General features: G+C 44.3%; 1 protein-coding gene across 2 annotated transcripts in view; it reads left to right on the top strand.

Annotated features, from left to right (window-relative positions):
- The first annotated feature begins 2,414 nt into the window (after positions 1-2,414).
- LOC143282993 (toll-like receptor 4) overlaps positions 2,415-20,164 on the top strand; it is a 29,123-nt gene continuing 11,373 nt past the window's right edge. Inside the window, exons 1-4 of one of the 2 annotated variants that reach the window (XM_076588965.1) lie at positions 2,415-2,828; positions 12,413-14,512; positions 15,428-15,668; positions 17,118-17,393. In XM_076588965.1, coding sequence (XP_076445080.1) covers positions 12,435-14,512; positions 15,428-15,668; positions 17,118-17,393 — 2,595 coding nt within the window. In that variant the 5' untranslated portion in view covers positions 2,415-2,828; positions 12,413-12,434. Of the gene's footprint in view, positions 2,829-12,409; positions 14,513-15,427; positions 15,669-17,117; positions 17,394-20,164 lie in introns of both variants that reach the window. The other variant, XM_076588964.1, reaches the window with a different exon arrangement.

Here is a 20,164-nt window from a genome sequence, read left to right as displayed (position 1 = left end):
TGATTCAACACTTATGAAGCCAACTCCTGACAACAATGAATGCTTAGCTGAGGAGCCAGACTTAGCACACCACTGGAGTGGGGAGGGCTGTACCAAGAAATCTGTACTGAACTCTTATCCAAACATTTGTCAGATTTCAATACCAGTTAATAAACTCTCTTTCAGTCAGCAAGCATTTACAGTCCTATTCAGTCTCTCCCTCATCCCAAAACAAATCAGCTAACTATACAGACCATTAAAGATCAAATTCCGCGGCCAAAGCAGTAGTATGGCTCTGCCTGACCCACACCGGGTGGTGCACAGGAGCGTGTCTGGACACGTGAAACACGTTGCACTCTGGGTAGTGACGCAGCATCCTCTCCAGCGAGGCCATGGGCGGCAGACGGCGGGGGTCCTCCATGAAGACGACAAGGACCCGGTTGGGCAGAGTGTCGGTGATGCTGCGCTGGGCTTGGTGCACCGTGAACCCACAGGACCAGTCGTCCTCGGCAAAGGCTGGGGTCTTGTTTTCACTCAGTTCTCACCCTTTGTCGCCTTCACGATATCTAAAAGTGAAAGGTCCTATAGCCATTCACGCCACAGGACAATAACTTCACTGTGTGTAGGGCTCAACAAAGGAAGGCTGGTCCGAATCCTCTCCTGCTTTTTTACCCTTTCCTGGCCGGTATCAGGTACCATTCACACCTTGGTGGAGTGAGGCAAATCGGAGTATAGTGTTTCACAGTTTGTCCCAAGGACACAAAGCAATGCCGGAGCGGCATCTCGATTACTGATGGGTTTGGGAAAAAAAAAAGTCATAAGAAGCATTCAGCATCAATAACGGAAACACACACATGCGCGTATCGTAAAGAGATACAGACTGACAGACAGAGACAAAGACAGATACACAAACACTCAGGCAGCCACACAGTCACAAGGAAATGACAAACCAACATACGAAATGGATGATACCTATGAGGAGTGAATATACTCGTGGATGAATGGAAACAAACACAAATAGGAGAGAGGTGGAAAGACAAGAAGAAGAATAACAACCAGACGAGAATGTGAAGAAAAACAAAAGTCAACAAGAACAAGAGAAGAAGAGGTGGCAGAAGAAGAAGAAAGGCAGTCAGACAGACAGACAGCCAGCAACAGGTATAAGGATACGCTTTGTTGAATGTCGGTGAAGGCAACAGGTATAAGGATACGCTTTGTTGAATGTCGGTGAAGGCAACAGGTATAAGGATACGCTTTGTTGAATGTCGGTGAAGGCAACAGGTATAAGGATATGCTTTGTTGAATGTCAGTGAAGGTCCCTTATGAAGATGTCGTGTAAAACATATTTCAGCGGTAAATCAAGTGACGTAATGAACCTAAAAAAGTAAACCAATCATCAGTTGCATTCGGCATTTCTAATTTACAAGTGAAGGCAAAGAAAAATCCTCAGCTGCATACACTGTTTGAAATGATTTATACTGGGGCATATACCATTTCACATAGTGTGGGGCGAGAGGGGGGTGGGTGAGGGAGAGCTGAAAGGACTCGTGAAAGAGGCAGGAGGAGGGGGCAGGTGAAAGGGACAGAGGGGGGAGGGGGGGGAGGGAGAGCTGAAAGGGCTGGGGGAAAGAGGCAAGGGGGAGGTGAAAGGGACAGGGGAGTGGGGGGAGGGAGAGCTGAAAGGACTCGGGGAAAGAGGCAGGGGGGGAGGGATGGGGGGGGGGGTGCAGGTCAAAGGGACAGGGAGGGGGGAGGGAGAGCTGAAAGGACTCGGGCTAAGAGGCAGGGGGAGGGGGGGGGGGCAGGCAGGTCACAGGGACAGGGAGGGGGGAGGGAGAGCTGAAAGGACTCGAAGAAAGAGGCAGGGGGAGGGGGGCAGGTAAAAGGGACAGGGAGGGGAGAGGGAGAGCTGAAAGGACTCGAGGAAAGAGGCAGGGGGAGGGGGGCAGGTAAAAGGGACAGGGAGGGGAGAGGGAGAGCTGAAAGGACTCGAGGAAAGAGGCAGGGGGAGGTGGGGGCAGGGGAGAGGGAGAGCTGAAAGGACTCGGGGGAAGAGGCATGGGGAGGGGGGGGGGGGCAGGTAAAAGGGACAGGGAGGGGAGAGGGAGAGCTGAAAGGACTCGGGGAAAGAGGCATGGGGGGGGGGGTGGGGGGGAGGCAGGTCAAAGGGACAGGGAGGGGGGAGGGAGAGCTGAAAGGAAAGGACTCGGGTTAAGAGGCAGGGGGGGGGGATGTGGGGGGGGGGGGGTGCAGGTAAAAGGGACAGGGAGGGGAGAGGGAGAGCTGAAAGGACTCGAGGAAAGAGGCAGGGGGAGGGGGCAGGTGAAAGGGACAGGGGGTGGGGGTAGAAGCAAGACAGACACAGTGAAGACAAGATTGGGTTTTGAAGGGGAAACCCCTGTTTATGCAGGACAAACCATCCAATCACAGCAAGGCGTGATTGTGTGTGGGGAAAAAAAACAACAGTGGTGGTATATTTTTTCTTCTTCTTCTCAGCACGCTGAGAAAGAGAGAGAGAACAAAAAGGGCGGGCGAGTAAAGAGCATGATGGCCATGGCGGTGCAGTATTTCACAGTCGACACGGGCAAAGAGAAAAATAAGACTGAGGGAAATCCGTGCGTTCTATTTCGAAACTTCCGCCAACTGCTCATCGCTTAAATGATAACTTTGGAGCCGGTCACAGCTTAGCTTTTTTTTTTTTTCCTTCTTTTTTTTTTCTGTGGATAAAAGGAACGATGAGTGAGTCGCACACACAGAACACATGACTGCACTGACAGTGTGAGGACCACAGCCTGGTGGTGTGTCACTGTGGACCTGTTGCTTGATCACTGCGGTGTTGCACTTACAAGGTGAGTGAGTAAGGCCAGAAAAACAAAACAAAGGGGAAAAAACAAGCAAAACAAAAACGTTTACACGCACGCATGCGCGCGCGCACACACACACACACACACACACACACACACACTGCGTATGTCTTAACTCTCTCCATACGAACGGTGAAAGATACGACGTTAACAGCGTTTCACCCCAATGACCATCATCAAAATATTACAAGCGGAACGCTCTTATACTGAAGAGGTGAATGTTGACAAAGAATACCACAGTCCTGACGACGGAAGCTAAAGGTTGGGTCATTCAGACACCCACTGGACATCCGAGGGGTCTGTGTAGAGGAGAAGAGAGGACTGGCCGTACTGAGTGAGTTAACAAAAGTCTTTCTTCAATCATCCGAACTTTCTCAGCTATGAAGAGGTGGTATTGCAAGTAATGATAAAAAAATGAATACCATTTTATAGCACTAAATCTTATGCAGAGACAAATCAAAATGCCTTCAAACCAGACATTCACATGCAAGCATAACTTTGAATCACACACACACACACACACACACACACACACACACACACACACACACACACACACACACACACTGTGTATGTCTTAGCTAAAGTCTCTCTTCAATCATCCGAACTTTCTCAGCTATGAAGAGGTGGTATTGCAAGTAATGATAAAAAATGAACACCTTTTGACAGCACGAAATCTTATGCAGAGACAAATCAAAATGCTTTCACACCAGACATTCACACGCATGCATAACTTTGAATGAAAGGAAGTCACTATGCAGTTATTTTATCCACTTATCCAGGCAAACGAAAGCAATCAAGTAAATGGTGCTATGCCAACCCAGTTGGATAATTTGTGGGTACGCCTGTGAACAATGGAATGCACTGTTGCACTTGGTGAGCACTTGCAGCAAAACGGGCACAACCTTGCAAAGTGCCACAACTCCGTTCTCATTCTGAGCTGTGTGGTGGCAGTGATTCAAGGACGACAGATTATACCCCCTCCCTCCTGTGCTGCACACCGAACAAAAGGGAGGAAACCGATCTCAGTACAACTGACGAAGAATGGCCCAACTGGAGGGTTCGTGTCATATGCTAAATACGCCTTGCGCCATTCTTTGGTATGTGCTCCCTGGTTATAGATATATTATACAGAAGAAATTTCACACGCAGAATCAAGAGATGGACTTACGTGTATACTTTAATAGTGTCATGCTATCTTCCTCAGCACAAATGGTACATAAATGTTTGGGGTTGTTCAGGCTGTGAATGAACTGAATTCACAGCTGCATCAGTGTTGCCTGGCCACAGGCACCTGACTGTGGTGTTGAAACAGACTGTGATAAACAGGAGGGAGTTCCGGGCCAGTGTCACGGTTAAGGCTGAGCGTTCTTGTCTTGATTTGAACGGCTTCCGTATCCTTCCTCTTCCAGAAACTGGTTTCTGTTCATAACACATAAGTCCTGTCCAGGTCAGTGCTGTGGTTTTGTGACACCAGACGCTCACTGATGCAGGGACACAGGTCTTATGTTCCTTAAAAACAGTTGGCCAATAGTCTCTCTGTTTCCCAGATATAGTCTTCCTCACAGTCAGTAAACTTAATGTGGTAGGTAACACCACATTTCTTTGCTTTCGTGGCAAGGAATTGAGAGGTCTGTGGAAGAGCCTGGGTCCATGTTGTCTGAAGACTCGGGCTGACCTCTCTGATGTGCCACGTGCGTAGGTAATGCCTATATGGACTTTGTTCTGTGATGGCATCCTTTTCCGTAATGCCTGAATGGACTTTGTTCTGTGATGGCATCCTTTTCCGTAATGCCTGAATGGACTTTGTTCTGTAATGGCATCCTTTTCCGTAATGCCTGTATGGATTTTGTTCTGTGATGGCATCCTTTTCCGCAGGAAGGAAACAGGGGCGTAGAACATCCAGTCTCATCCGGTGGATCCAAAAGCGCTCTTCATATATGCCTTTTCTGCTTTTCTGTCTGCGTCTTATGCTTCTAGTACAGACAGACAGACAGACAGACAGACACACACACACACACACACACACACACACACACACACACACACACACACACACACACACATATATATATATATATATATATATATATATATATATATATGTATATATATATACACATACATTCATACATTTTTTTAACCATCCCCAGCTGCAATAGTCTGAAAGATTAAAAGCTTTTGACGTATATTCCACTGCTCAATGGAAAACGAAGATACTTGACCTTGGATTTACCTCTCTCTCTCTCTCTGTCTGTCTCTCTCTCTCTTTGTATATATATATATATATATATATATATATATATATGTGTGTGTGTGTGTGTGTGTGTGTGTGTGTGTGTGTGTGTGTACGAGGGATGTTCAGGTCAGGTCAGGTCATTATATCTGCTACTGGTAATCTGTAATCCAGTACAACCTGTTCAGGGTCGGGTTGCCGGCGACTAAACCGGCACTCCCACCGCTCCCTTCCGGGACTGGTGAGGCGGGTGGCTAGACACCCTTATGGAGATCCATAAAAGGGCGTCGGCTCAGGAGAGCCACCGACGGCCATATAGCTCCACCGTGCTGTGTGCATGCCACACGCAGTTGGCCCCCGGGGTGTGTCTACCCATGCATGCGAAGTCTGGATCCGGCAGAATCTGCGAAAGAAACCTATCGGTTCAACGGAGAGGAAGGCGGTTACAGCAGCGCACTGTGGAGTGCAGAGAGCAAGATGAGACACCGAAAGGATATCTTGGTCATCCACTGCATCCGTGCTCATCCTCCAGTTGTCTCGACTTAGTCTTGCCACTGGAAATTGGTGGACCCGGACGAGAGAGTGAGGTCGACGTTGCGCAACTCCCCTTCACTTTAAACAAACTCATTGCGCAAGTCATCAGTCATCCTTAATGACCTTTCATCCTTCATCATTTCATCACCCCCAAGTCCTGTGGCGACAGGCGATCGACGAAACGACAGGTGTGGGTACACTGGCAGTCGCAGCCGCAGACCTGCACGCAGGCGGCTCAGGCCATAGGGTCGTTTTTCGTCGACAGGAGCAGCGATGGAGCTCGGCAGCCGTCTGAGCAGCCCTCTTTAGGAATGCACTGCTCACCTCCCTGGCATGAGGAAGGGGCTAGAAAAGGTGCCCTAAAAATTGCCTGCTCCATATCACCCTGGCCAGCATACCGCGGCTGGCGGGGACCCTACATCAGCGGTCGAAACAAAAAGAAAGAAAAGAAAAAAACAAGGATCGTTCCTCTCACCATTGGTGCTTGGAACATAAGGACTCTCCTGGACAGAGATAACGCGGACAGACCACAAAGGAGAACGGCACTAGTTGCATCCGAACTCGCCAGATACAACATTGACATCGCAGCCTTGAGTGAGACTCGGCTTGCAGGCGAAGGCGAGCTCTGTGAACGGGGATCTGGTTACACCTTCTTCTGGAGTGAACGAGGAAGTGAAGAGCGACGTGAGGCTGGCATTGGTTTTGCAGTAAAAACATCACTTGTCAGCAAGCTAGTTGGAATCCCAAAGGGAGTCAACGATAGGCTTATGACCATGAAACTCCCACTGGCATCTGGCCAGAAGCACCACACCATTGTCAGTGCCTACGCCCCAACCATGACCAGCCAGGATGAAGTGAAAGCGAAGTTCTATGAGGACCTTCACTCTGTCATTGCTGCTATCCCTAAAGCAGCCAAGCTCATCATTCTTGGGGACTTCAATGCTAGAGTTGGCACTGACTACATCTCCTGGGATGGAGTGATTGGAAAGCACGGTGTGGGCCACTGCAACCCAAATGGATTGCTTTTGCTTCAGACCTGTGCAGAGCACGAACTGCTGATAACCAACACAGTTTTCTGCCTCCCTACCCGTAACAGGACGTCATGGATGCACCCTCGCTCAAAGCATTGGCATCTCATCGATTATGTCATTGTCAGGAAAAGGGATAGGCAAGATGTACGTGCAACAAAGACCATGTGCGGCGCCGAGTGTTGGACAGACCATCGCCTTGTAGTCTCGAAGCTGAATATTCGAATCCAGCCCAAGAGACGCCCCCAAGGCCAGAAGGCTCCAAAACGGCTCAACATCGCTAAGCTGAAAAACATCACCATCAAACAGTCGTTTGTGGAACTGCTGGAAGATCGTCTGGAATCCGCCTCTCTGGACAACCAGAATGTGGAGTCTGACTGGAGGACCCTGCATGAGCTGATCTATAGTACAGCTTCAGATACCCTGGGACCCATGAGCAGAAAGCACAAAGACTGGTTTGATGAAAACTGTGATGAAATCAAGCAGCTTCTGGATGAGAAACGCCGTCTGCATCAAGCCTACCTGAGCAACCCAAAGTCCACATCAAAAAAGGATGCGTACGATGCCATCCGCAGGACTGTTCAGCAAAAGTTACGCCAGATGCAGGATAAGTGGCTGAGTGACAAAGCTGATGAGATCCAGGGATATGCTGACAGGCACGATATGAAGAGGTTCTATGATGCCTTAAAAGAAGTCTACGGCCCCACATCCTCAGGATCATCCCCCCTCCTCAGTGCAGATGGGAATACCTTGATCACCGAGAAGGAGAAAATTCTCGAACGCTGGGCTGAGCACTTCAACAGTGTCTTAAATCGCCCTTCCTCCATAAATGATGAAGCCATAGACCGTCTCCCACAAGTCCCCATCAACGAAGCACTGGATGATCCGCCAACACTTCTTGAGACTCAGAAAGCAATCCGTCTGCTATCCAGTGGCAAAGCACCTGGCTCAGACTCCATACCAGCAGAGGTCTACAAGGATGGAGGCACTGTGCTGACTGAGAAGCTCCATCAGCTGTACTCACTCATGTGGAAAGAAGAGACGATCCCCCAGGATTTCAAAGATGCATCTATCATTCACTTGTACAAGCGAAAGGGGAACGGGCAAGCCTGTGATAACCATCGGGGCATTTCCTTGCTCTCCATCGCAGGCAAGATACTTGCCAGAATCCTACTAAACCGCCTCACAGCACACCTTGACCAAGGTCATTTGCCTGAGAGCCAATGTGGATTCCGGAAAGAGCGCAGAACCACCGACATGGTGTTGGCTGCAAGGCAGCTGCAAGAGAAATGTCAGGAGCAAAATGCTGATCTGTTCTCCACCTATGTCGACCTCACTAAGGCCTTCGACACTGTGAGTAGAGAGGGACTGTGGAAGATCATGGCCAAGTACGGATGCCCTCGGAAATTTATTTCCTTGGTCAGCCAATTCCATGAAGGCATGCAGGCTCGAGTCCAGGACAATGGCGAAACATCTGCTCCTTTTGCTGTCACAAATGGTGTCAAGCAAGGCTGCGTCCTGGCTCCAACGCTGTTCAGCCTCATGTTCTCTGCAATGCTTACTGATGCCTTCAGAGATGGCGATGTTGGAATCGGCCTAAAGTACCGAACAGATGGCAAGTTGTTTAACCTCAGAAGGCTTCAAGCAAAAACGAAGGTCATGACAGACATCATCAGAGACTTTTTGTTTGCTGATGATTGTGCCCTCAAAGCTGGATCTGAAGCTGACATGCAACTCAGCGTCGACAAGTTTGCCACTGCCAGCAGGAACTTCGGCCTTACCATCAGCACGAGGAAAACTGAAGTTCTCCATCAGCCAGCCCCAGGGAAACCCTACATTGAGCCCAACATCACAGTCAACGGTCAGAGACTCAGTGCGGTGGAGCGGTTCACATACCTTGGCAGCACACTGTCACGAAATGCGACCATCGACGATGAAGTGAACGTCAGGATTGCAAGAGCAAGCGCAACTTTTGGTAGACTCAATGCAAATGTCTGGAACAGAAGAGGCATTACTCTTGAGACCAAGCTAAAGGTCTACAGAGCAGTAGTTCTCCCCACACTACTGTACGCCTGTGAAACTTGGACAGTGTACCAACGACATGTCAAGAAGCTGAACCACTTCCACACAACATGCCTCAGGAAGCTACTGAACATCAAGTGGCAAGACAGGACCCCAGACACAGAGGTGCTCGCAAAAGCCACCCTTCCCACCATCCTGATGCAGTCCCAGCTTCGCTGGGCTGGACACGTGGCGCGCATGCCAGACCATCGGCTGCCCAAAAGGCTCTTCTATGGCAAGCTGCAACAAGGGAAGAGATCACACGGAGGTCAGAAGAAGCGCTTCAGAGATACTCTGAAAGTCTCTCTGAAAGCGTTTGATATCAACCCTGACTCCTGGGAGGAATCTGCAGTGGACCGTGACAAATGGCGCGCTGCTGTGCACAAAGGCGCCAAGTTGTGCGAGGCCAACAGGACTGCTGCAGCTGTTGAGAAGAGGCAGGCCAGAAAGTCACGGGCAAACAAGCTCCCTGACAATGATATGCCTGTCTTTGTCTGTCCCAACTGTGAGCGAACATTTCGTGCGCAGATTGGACTATTCAGCCATCTGCGCATTCACAGATAGATTCATGAGCATCCTCCCCCCCCACCCCACCACCACCCTCCCCCCATCCCCCAGCTTGATGACAACGATGGTCATCGATCTCGATGGACACACCACCACCACCACCACCATGAGGGATGTCCATGAAAGATTTTCCCTGACCCTCTTCCCATGGACTCAGATGAACGACACTTGGCACAGTCATGTCTTTCACTATATAGGTACCACCTCGGGTGACACACTTCTCCCATCGCTTTTAAGAAGACCTTGCTCGTAGAAGTCTGCATGTTGCACCAGAAGCCATGACATGTCCATCTGGGCAACATGCGAGTTGTGAATCGGGGCGTTGTCTTAATAACTGCAGGAGGCGGACAATTTTGGATAACATGCCACACCTGTCGGTTTGGCCGACCTCCCGCAATTTATCTATCAATGAAGCGTAGTATGTCCCGGTAACTGTGGTACCCTTTGCCAGGAAATCCATCATCACTACTCCACACTTCCAAAGACCGTGAGCATGACCTTGCCTGTGACGATTGGACACGTGCCTTCTTCAGAGGTGGTGGGTCAAAATGCTTCCATTGCTTTGACTAGGCTTTAGTCTCTGAATCATGGTAATAGACTGATGTTTTGTTCTGCATGGTTAGTCTGTTGAAGAAGTCCTGGTTTTCTTGGCACATTGCCGAAAGAGCCTGGGAGCAAGTGACTCGTTCCTGCTTCTGGAAAGGTGTGAGCGACCTGGGAATCCGTCGTGCAAATAACGTATGAGGAAATGGTCATGGATGATTTTTTCTAAAGACCCCAAGTTGATCTTGGGCTAGTTGGCGAACGGTTATGCGGCGAGCCTCCAAATTATGGCGGCCTCCACTTGCTGGATTGTGTTTTCATCAAAAGCGGACTGTGGTCGCCCAGGAATGGGAGCCGTTTCCAACGATGTCTAACCACACTTGAACTGACGATGCCAGTGCTTGACCTCGTCATACGATGGGGCATCCTCCCAATAAGTCTCTTTCATCTCATCAGACGTCTGCCTTGGTGTGCGGCATCTCATGTACAGAAACTTGATGGCTGCTCTGCATCCAACTGGCTCCATTATCAAACCTTACTCCACCATAGCACCTATCAAAACAAGAGAGGCAAGGCCTTCAAGACACACTTGTGATACACTTTAAAAAAAAATCTAATCGTTAAAATGTGTTCTGTATTTGTTATTATAAAGCTTCGGGTTAAAAGAAAAAAGAAAAAAAAAAGTCCTAATGGCAGATTCGACCCCGCGTGTTCGGGTGAGAAGAAACTGTCTTACCCATTACACTATCGTGGCTCCTTAACTGTCGTTCAAAAATTTAACATTTAAACATGTTTTTTAAAGGGCGATAAATCGACTGTGGTATTCGCAGTGAGAACGCTGTTTAAATCATATTATTCTGGTGTATCTTGGGCATTCAAAATATCTTTAAGGGCAATTAAAAATTCTTTTTAAGTCCGCGGTAAAGGAGACGTGGCTATCGCCGCAATCACACTGCAACATTTTGACGTTTTCTCTGGATCTAGATAGATGTACAAGTTTAGTTACACCCAGTTGACACGGTCGATTCAATTTCTCTTTTATGTTCATTCTAGTTTTAAAGTTGATATGAAAATTGAGTATTTTGTTAAACTGATAACATGTAGAGCCAAGTACAAGTACTTCTAAACGTCGTATGAAGTGAAAAGGATTTCATTTTGAGAAAAGTCAAGACTGGAATTTTTTTTACGTTTCATCAATTCAAGGGTATTAACTCTCATGGTTTATTATTTGTAACTGTAAATTCCGACTGATTTTGTGGATATTTTTATGGCAACTTGGGGCATAATCCAGTAAGTGATTAGGCGTTCACAAATCTTTCTCTGAATAAATATTTAACGGTCTCCTTCTCCAACTTTCCATCACATGTTATCGGGTATTGTCCATTGAATATAGGATTGAACGGGCAGGTCAACAACTTGAAACAAAATGGCGTCGTTCGCGTTCGCGATGACTATGAGCACGTGCTTTGAACATGTATAAATATGTGAACGCAATGCAATTGATTTTTGCCCTTGACTTTCAGGGCTCAGTCAATAGATCTATAAAGTCCACTCGTAGTATTGATTTTAGTTTTTTCCGAAAAAGACCACTTGGGCGAATGAACATAGTGAAAGCCCTGTACACTGACAGTAAAACACACAAGCTTTTTATGTATTGAGTATAATTTCAAAACGTAATATTTAAGATGATAAAGATCAGTTTAAAGCAAATTAAGCCCCCTAGCATTAATTACAGATTAATTTCCCTATTTTACTATGTACACTAAAGACATGCAAAATAAATATAACTTCCATGCTTAGCAAAAGAAGTACCTGTTTGAACAAAAAATGATAAAAATGACTGTTCTTGTTGTTGTGTCAGAATATCAGATAAAGTGCCAAGCTTAGAGACTTAAAAAAATATAAATATAACAGTAAATTCAGTTTGCATATAATTTGGCTTTTTAAAAAAAAATTCTGTGCCCATCCCAGAGGTGAAATATTGTTTTAAACAAAATGACAGGAAAGAACTAAATTTTTCCTATTTTTATGCCAAATCTGGTGTCAACTGACAAAGTATTTGCAGAGAAAATGGCAATGTTAAAGTTTACCATGGACACACACACACACACACACACACACACACACACACACACACACACACAGCCGAACACCGGGTTAAAACATAGACTCACTTTGTTTACACAAGTGAGTCAAAAACTGTTGAGTCCAGAAATGCAAATTACCACGTGAACTGTAGAGATATGTATTATCATTCATGTTCTATTTCAGCCTCCTATGATAACCAGAAGTAAGTTAATGGAAACATTTAATGAACATCCCTCCTATAACAATCCCTGCTTTCGTTACCCATCACCTGTCACTCCGGTACAGAAGAGGTACAAAGAAATAAATTGAAGACTTTCCCGAAGTGGAAGCTCCAAATCCATTCATATTCCCTTCATTTGACATGTACACAAAGCAGCAACAACAAATGAAGAAGTGGTTTGAACCATGTGCCTTTAACTTGAAAAGAGTAACAGTAGGCTATATACTTCTTGTTTAGAACACACTATTTCTGCAGTGACGTCATCGGGTGCAGTGTGTCCTCTGTGCAGCAGACTGTCAGTGACCAGGATCACCATGGCTTACCTCCCCCCGCCTGTCCTCCTGCTATGCTATGTCACCTCCTTCATGGCCACCGCCTGCTCTGTCCTCCCTCGCTCCAACGGGCTGCACGTGCTGTGTCGACACGGCTCTCTGACGTCATTACCTGACTTTTCCCCCGACGATGTGGTGTGGTGGGACCTGAGACACAACAATCTAAGTCGGTTCCCACAGTTTCAGGTCCAGTTTCTGTCTCATCTGCAGCACTTGGATGTCAGTCACAACGACCTGAGAGAGCTGCACCAGCATGATCTGTGGGGAGCACGTGAGCTTCGGAGCCTGGATGTCGGCTATAACCAGCTGAGAGATGTCAGGGAATGTTCTTTAGGTAATCTGTCAGCTTTGAACACTCTCAATCTTGACCACAACCTGCTGACGTGGCTGGCAGATAATGCATTTCTTGGACTTCCACATTTGCTGACCCTGAATATGCAGAGCAACAATCTGACGTCACTTTCTTCTGGAACATTCCGAGGACTGGAACACCTGACGTCTCTAGACCTAAGTCACAACCATTTGGAGACACTGGACAGCAACACCTTCAGTTACCTTATCCGCCTGAGGAGCCTCACTGTCAGTGACAATCACTTGTCTCGTCTGGAACCGTTCGCTTTTGTGGGACTGGGCCTGCTGACAGAACTCAACCTAAACCAGAACCAGCTACAGTGTCAGCACACATCTCTGCCACCCGGGGTTTTTGCTCCTCTCAAGTCTGTACAGGTATTTTCCCTCGTTCATAACTTTGTTGGAAGTACACGTGACTTTCCTCGAGCTGTATTTAACGATCTGGTGTCCGTCAAGAATCTCTTTATTGATTCTTTCTTTTATCTTCGTTTTGGTGAAGACTTCGCCAAAATGTCCACAATCAACACTATTGATTTAAGCAAAAACTGTCAGGCTCGCCAGTTTAGCAACACTACTTTTGGGGGGTTTAAGAACTCGCCTCTTAAGAGAATTAATGCTAAACATTGTGTGTTACAATCTGTGGATAAATGTGCATTTTGTGATTTACCACATCTCAAGTACCTTGATCTCAGCTACAATCACTATCTGCCACCCACAATGGCTCTCAATTCCCTCTACGGTTTACAAGGACAAGCCATGGAGGAAATCAGTTTGGAAGGTACTGGCCATCATTTGCCTCAGTTCTTCACAATTAAGTGGAAAAGCACAAAGTATCTCAACAACATTTGCGTTCGTCGCTTGCGTATGGCTAAGTGTCATTTACAGCGGTGGGTGGCAACAGCAATTACTCCTTCGGCAAACACAGAGCTTGGGAGATGTGTTGAATACATTGATCTATCGGAAAATCATTTGATAGGAGATGCTCTTGCTATTCTAAACATATTCGATTCATGCAAAAACCTGACAGTTTTTCTCGTCCAGGAACAGAAACTGTACTCCCTTAAGAACTCAGCATGTCTCTTGAGTGATTCACTGCAGTGTGGAAATCGTGGAGCAGAAACCCCATCGAAAAGCTGGTTGCCCTTCATTCAAGTATCTCCAAAACTGAGATACGCGAACTTTTCTTCTACTTTCGACTACTATAACAGCCCATCATCAGAAATTCATTTCCAGAATGCCACCAGTTTGAAGACTCTGGCCCTGTCCTATGGTGCGTTCTCTCACTGTCTGACCACACTGACTGGTTTAGATCATCTGGAGACTCTGGATCTGAGTGGCAACTACTGTAACAAAATAAGCGACAACTTGTTTGACCACCTTCCTTCCTTGAGACACTTGTTTCTGTCCAACTCCCATTTGACAGTGACAGACCTACGCACACGTGCACACCGTATTCTGAGTCCAGTGACCATGCTGGAGACGTTGGATCTGTCTCGGAACTGGCTGCTGGAAATTGAAGGGGGCAGTTTGCCAAGTCAGAAACGCATGCAGACACTTCTCGTGTCCTACAACAGTTTTCAGTCCATACCCATCAACACTGACCTTCACCCCAACCTGACTGTTCTTGACCTGTCCTTCAACACCATCACCTCGCTGACGTTAGCAGAACGATTGTCATTGGATGCGCTGGCATCACGTCATCCGATCAGGTATTTGACGTCATGGCTGTATTTTGCTTCGTCAGTGATCTATATTTGATATATCCATCAGATGTCCATGTTTGATATCTTCATGGGATACCCATGTTTGATGTATTCATCAGATTATGTGTGGTGACTTCATCAGATGTATATGTGTGATTTCTTTATCAGATACCCATGTTTGATATCTTCATCAGATATCCATGTTCACTGTCTTCATCAGATATCCATGTTTGATGTCTTCGTCAAATATCAATGTTCACTGTCTTCATCATATTTTCAAGTTGTTAGTCGTCATGACAGTGTGATATCTTTTTTAGTTACGATGTCTGATGTCATGGTTACACTTTGTAAGGCATCCGGTTTTTATTGTCGTGGCCGTACTTTGTCAAACTTCAGTTACAATGTGTTGTGTCATGACTGCGTTTTGTCAGTTAATTATGTCTGTCAAGAATATCGTATCTTCAGTTAGTATTAGTTTACCTTAATTTGGAAACGGTTACACAAGAAAATTGTGTTGACTGTGTGAAATAGATTAGAAACGGTGACAGTACTGGCAAATGTGAGCTTTCCCACAACAAAGCAAAAAGAACAGAAATGTTTAGTGAGCAATCGATGATAGAACGAACCGTGCTATTGGTGAATCTCACAGAACTGAGAAGAATACCTGTGTGTAAAGAGCTATCCATATCTTTGCATAAAGTTCACAAAAGAAATATGGAATATCACGTTTTCATAGCAACCTATGGCATATTGCATCTGTGTTGATTTGATAGCTAGTTTCGTTGAAACACTCTGTAGGTAACATAGGACTGTTGTCCAATATTTTTTTCTCTAAAATTTGGGGCAGATACATGTACATATTTTACATGCAGGTTTCTTCTTCTGTGACAAATTTTGTCACGTGAATTTCTCATTGTCCAGGCTTAGACTCAAAGGAAACCCCTTGGTGTGCGCATGCTCCGATCTGGACTTCCTGCAGTGGTTGTGGGATACCAAGGTGACGTTGGATGGTGAGGGCAGCAGCACCCGCAGGTACACGTGCACCACAGACACTGGGGAGGTGACGGACACAGAGCAGGTGATGGCTGAGTGGCAGGTTGTGTGGAGACGGTGTCTTGGTGTGCGGGTGTTTGGCTGGACGTTGGCAGCTTTCTTGGTACAGGTAACAACCAGCAGCTGTTCCATGGCTTCACCTATTTAACGTATATCAAATCAGCTGTTACACTGGCTTTACTCTGTTTAACTTATAAACATACAATGAATAAAATACATCTCGTCATGCGTGAAATGCAAATCAGACAACTCTCTCTCTCTCTCTCTCTCTCTCAACGTTCGTATTGATATGATGTGTTTAGATGTTACTGGCGTAAATAATATGTTTAATATGTACTTTGTTATGTGTTCGTATCGATATGATGTGTGACGATCACATGCTTGAATAATCATTATATAGATTTTATGTATTTTGTATCCTGTGTACTGTCCAAACTTGGAGACGAACGACTGGTAAAAAAAAAGGCACAGTCACCCCCTGCCACATGGACCTTTTAAGCAAATGACAATGTACCAAAGTGTCGCTTATCCCTAAGCAGTTTACTTGCTTCCATTATGTTTTTCCTTTCTGTTCCATTTTATCTGTTTTGCACCATTTTTGTTCTGATTTGTACATACTGTGTCATTTCAGTGTTCAGTGTTTTCTCTGTCGACAAACCGAGTTCAGAGAGCTGTGGCATATTTCGGGAATACGTAGAGACATACAATGGATAAAACTCAACAGTTCACTGTGTGTGAAATGTACGTTTATGTGTATTTGACTGTGCTTTCATATATGTGAAACTGCATGTATGGTGCATATCTGTTATGCATGTGTGTGTGCATATGTGAATGTGTGTCTGCATTTTTTACTCTTATTTGCTTATTTATCATCATTGTCTTTTTTTTCTTCTTTTTTTTATTTATTTATCTATTTTATTATTATTATTATTATTATTATTATTATTATTATTATTATTTATCTATTTATTTATTTATTTTTTAATTATATTATTTTATTTATTATATATTTATTTTATTTTATTATTTTTTGTACGCCTATAGTTGACTTCATCAAGTTTTTGCGCCTTATACATATTAATATTAGTAGTAGTAGTTCTTTTTTTTAATGTATTTATGTGTTGTTTTTTTGTTGTTTTTTGTTTTTTTCTCAAGGCCTGACTAAGCGCGTTGGGTTACGCTGCTGGTCAGGCATCTGCTTGGCAGATGTGGTGTAGCGTATATGGATTTGTCCGAACGCAGTGACGCCTCCTTGAGCTACTGAAATTGAAACTGAACTGAAACTGAAATGCAAATCAGAGATATGTAAATCAGGTAACTCTCTCTCTCTCTCTCTCGCTCGCTCGCTCGCTCTCCCGCCCCCTTGCAAAACGCATGTATGTGTCAGTGTTTTTCATAACATATATCCCACAGACTGTGGAAAATATTGAAATCAGTCGCAAACCGCTCATACTCTCTTGCGCTTGAGATATTCACAATTAAGTTATAAAAGTGGGGGTCAGGTTTGTGTTTTTACAGGACCTGTATGTACCAGTGAACTCACTGTGTGTGCTGACAGATTCTGAGTCTACTGACTGCCTACATGATTTCACGAAGGTGGACTTACCTGAAGTACGCCTGGAATGTTCTGCGACGACTTCGGATGCCCACGCGTCTTGACTTCCGCAAAGATGTCTACATCGCTTATGCGGATGCTGATGCTGAGTTGGCCTGTGTCCATGTTCCACAGTGCCTTCAGGGTCGTGGTGTGCGTGTTCTGTTAAAACACCAAGAGGAACTGGTGGGCTCTGTGATGGCCGACAACATTGTGCAGTTCATCGAGGACAGCTGGAAGGTAAAGATCTCTTGTTGAGTCTTCCTGTGTCAGGTCTGTGTGCTCACTTTCTTTCCTCTCGGGTCTTTCTCTGTTCCTCTTTACCATGCCGGATTGTTGGGTGTATGTCTGGCATCATGAGACGTTATAAGCTTTTGTATTGCGTGTTTTGAGAGGAAATCCACAGCAGCTTAAAATGTAGGAACATTTCCAAACCATTGATTTCTGCCTACTCTGAAAATAGTTTTCAGTTTAACAGAAAGAATTTACATGTCTAGAACTCCAGTTTGCTCACACTAATACTTGAGGATCACATGTCTTGTTTGCCTGTGTATACGTGTCTATTATTTCATCAATCTCTTTGTCTCTGTTGCCTGTCTGTTTATTCTGCTCCAACACTCCTTTTTTTCTCTTTCTCCTCCACAAAAAATCAAAATATTAATTGCATTCTGATTTAATTCAAACATTCAGATTTCACTTTTCCATTACGTTTGAACATGTCTTGATCAGACTAATTGAAAATGCAAATGGAAAGTGGTGTTCATTTCGTGCAAAACAAGGCAGACGTGGAAGTAGTCCAGTGCACTGGTTTACAGTCTGTCAGATTCAGTAACTCATGTTGTGCCCACCACCAATGACAACAACACAGGGTTAGTGTTGTTCAGGTGTGGCTCTAAACTGTTTCCATGGGTATCTGTTGTCAGCCCTGTCACAATGCGACAATTAGTTTCTTCCTCTTCTGGGGGCACAGGGTGAGGGTGGTGGTGATGCCTCAGCAGCCAAAATATCCCAGGATCATTCATTTCAGTTTATGTCAGGAGCCATGTCACTGACAGTGTTTACTCGAGGAGTTGCTGTTCTTTAGTAACTGTCCTGTGGAAAGATCAGAACAGGTCATGGTGAGGAACATGATCAGGACGATGAAGGTCACATGACTGATAACGATAATGGTCACGGTTTTTTTGTTTGTTTGTTTTTGTTTGTTTGTTGTTGTTTTTTTGTGGCCTCAGTTGCATGCAGGTCATAGAGCACCAGAACGTGTTTTTTTTCTTCTTTTGGTGCTTTCACACGCCTTCTTCATTGGCCAAAAAAAAACCCCAAAAACATTTTTTCTTTCTGTTTTCTTTCGGTTTTTTTGTTTTTGTTTTTGTTTTTTGTTTCTTTCTTTCTTTTTCGTTTTTTTTTTTTTTGTTTGTTTTTTTTTTTTTTGTTGTTGTTGTTTTTTTTCCGTTTTTTTCCGTTTTCTATATGTCAGTTTTCGATTAATCCATTGTTTTTAAAATGTATTCAAAGTAGTATTCTTCCGAATACACTAAGTTCTTTGTCTGAATATTCGGTTTTCATGGACAATTTCAGTGAATATTTTAACATTATGCATGTGTTTTGAGTTGTCTGAGATTTAGGTTGCTATGATGTGAATGTGTGGATTCTATATGTGGGATAATCATCGAAATCATCTTAGTATAATACATATACGTCGAAAAACATACAATTAGATCAACATTAAATATTGGGGGAAAACAAGAAGAAGAAACAAAAAGGAAAGTTGACGCCCGGACAGGAGGCAGGATCCACCCTCCCCCGAAACGACGCACAGTGGTTGTTCTTCTGCCGGACGCACTGATCAAGGACGTTCGCCACATCGTCCTCAGTACAACTCGTCGTATAACACATGAAAGTGAATAACATACTTGACATTATACAATGCGCATTGTTGACATTTTACATTATACTCAATCGGCCAGTCCGTGAAATAAAAAGTATTTAGCAATAATGATACAAATAAAAGATACAAGAATGAATATGTGAAAGGTGTTTGCGTATAGTGTGTGTGTGTGTGTGTGTAACATCTTTTTTTTTTTTAATATATATACATTTACTAACATGGATTCAGTTGACTTCTGAGGCCTAGCTCTCTTTCAAAAATGCATTGTATAGAGATTGAGGACTCAGTTGTTGTTTTTTAAATGCTTATACACATTTTGCTAACAAGGATTATGTAATTGATGTATTTGTAAATTTCCAAGCAGGCGTTCTGATTTGCTAATACCAAAAATTATATCAGTTATTGAAAGTTTCAATCTAAGATCTATTTTTAAATTGATTAATTTTTTTATATAACACCAAAAGCTGCTTACAAGTGGACATTCAAAGAAAAAGTGTTCAATGTAATCGACTGTGTCTGGACAATAAGAACATTTATTATTTTCTTTTACTTTCATTTTACAAAGAAGAATATTTGTTGGATAAATGTTGTGTAGAATTTTCAATTGAAGAACTTTTAATCTTACTTCTTTTGTAACATCATTGGCTCTGGACCATGCTGACTTATCTAAATGTATGCCAAATTTTCTTAACCAAAATTTTTCCGCAATTGGAGTTACAATTTCTTCATTTTCACGTAATATATTCTTAATAATTCTAGGTTTTGCGTTATACCTGCTAACCTCACATACATTGGAGTCTGTATTTTGTTCTCCTTTCTGTATCCACTGAATTCATGTTTTGGGAAGAGAATGGATAAGAAGATTATATTCAAGCATTAGGTTTGCTTTGTTCTGTCCAATTTGTGTTTGTATTTCTTCTAAAGTAAGTATTCTGTTTTCACTTGCATTAATTACATCTTTAATCAGTTCTATCCCATTTGCTTGCCATGTTTGAAAAAATAACGTTTTGTTTTTGTATGTGATCAAAGAGTTGTTGAATAGCATCTGATTCTGGAAGTTGCTGCTGTTTATTATATTGTGTGTTGCTAAACATTTATTTTCTAAAAAGGTATTTACTATACTCCG

This window comes from Babylonia areolata, chromosome 6 (assembly GCF_041734735.1).
Source record: "Babylonia areolata isolate BAREFJ2019XMU chromosome 6, ASM4173473v1, whole genome shotgun sequence".
Lineage (NCBI taxonomy): Eukaryota > Metazoa > Mollusca > Gastropoda > Neogastropoda > Buccinidae > Babylonia > Babylonia areolata.
The sequence above is the reverse complement of the archived record's forward strand: the minus strand, read 5'-3'. Positions and strand labels throughout refer to the sequence as shown.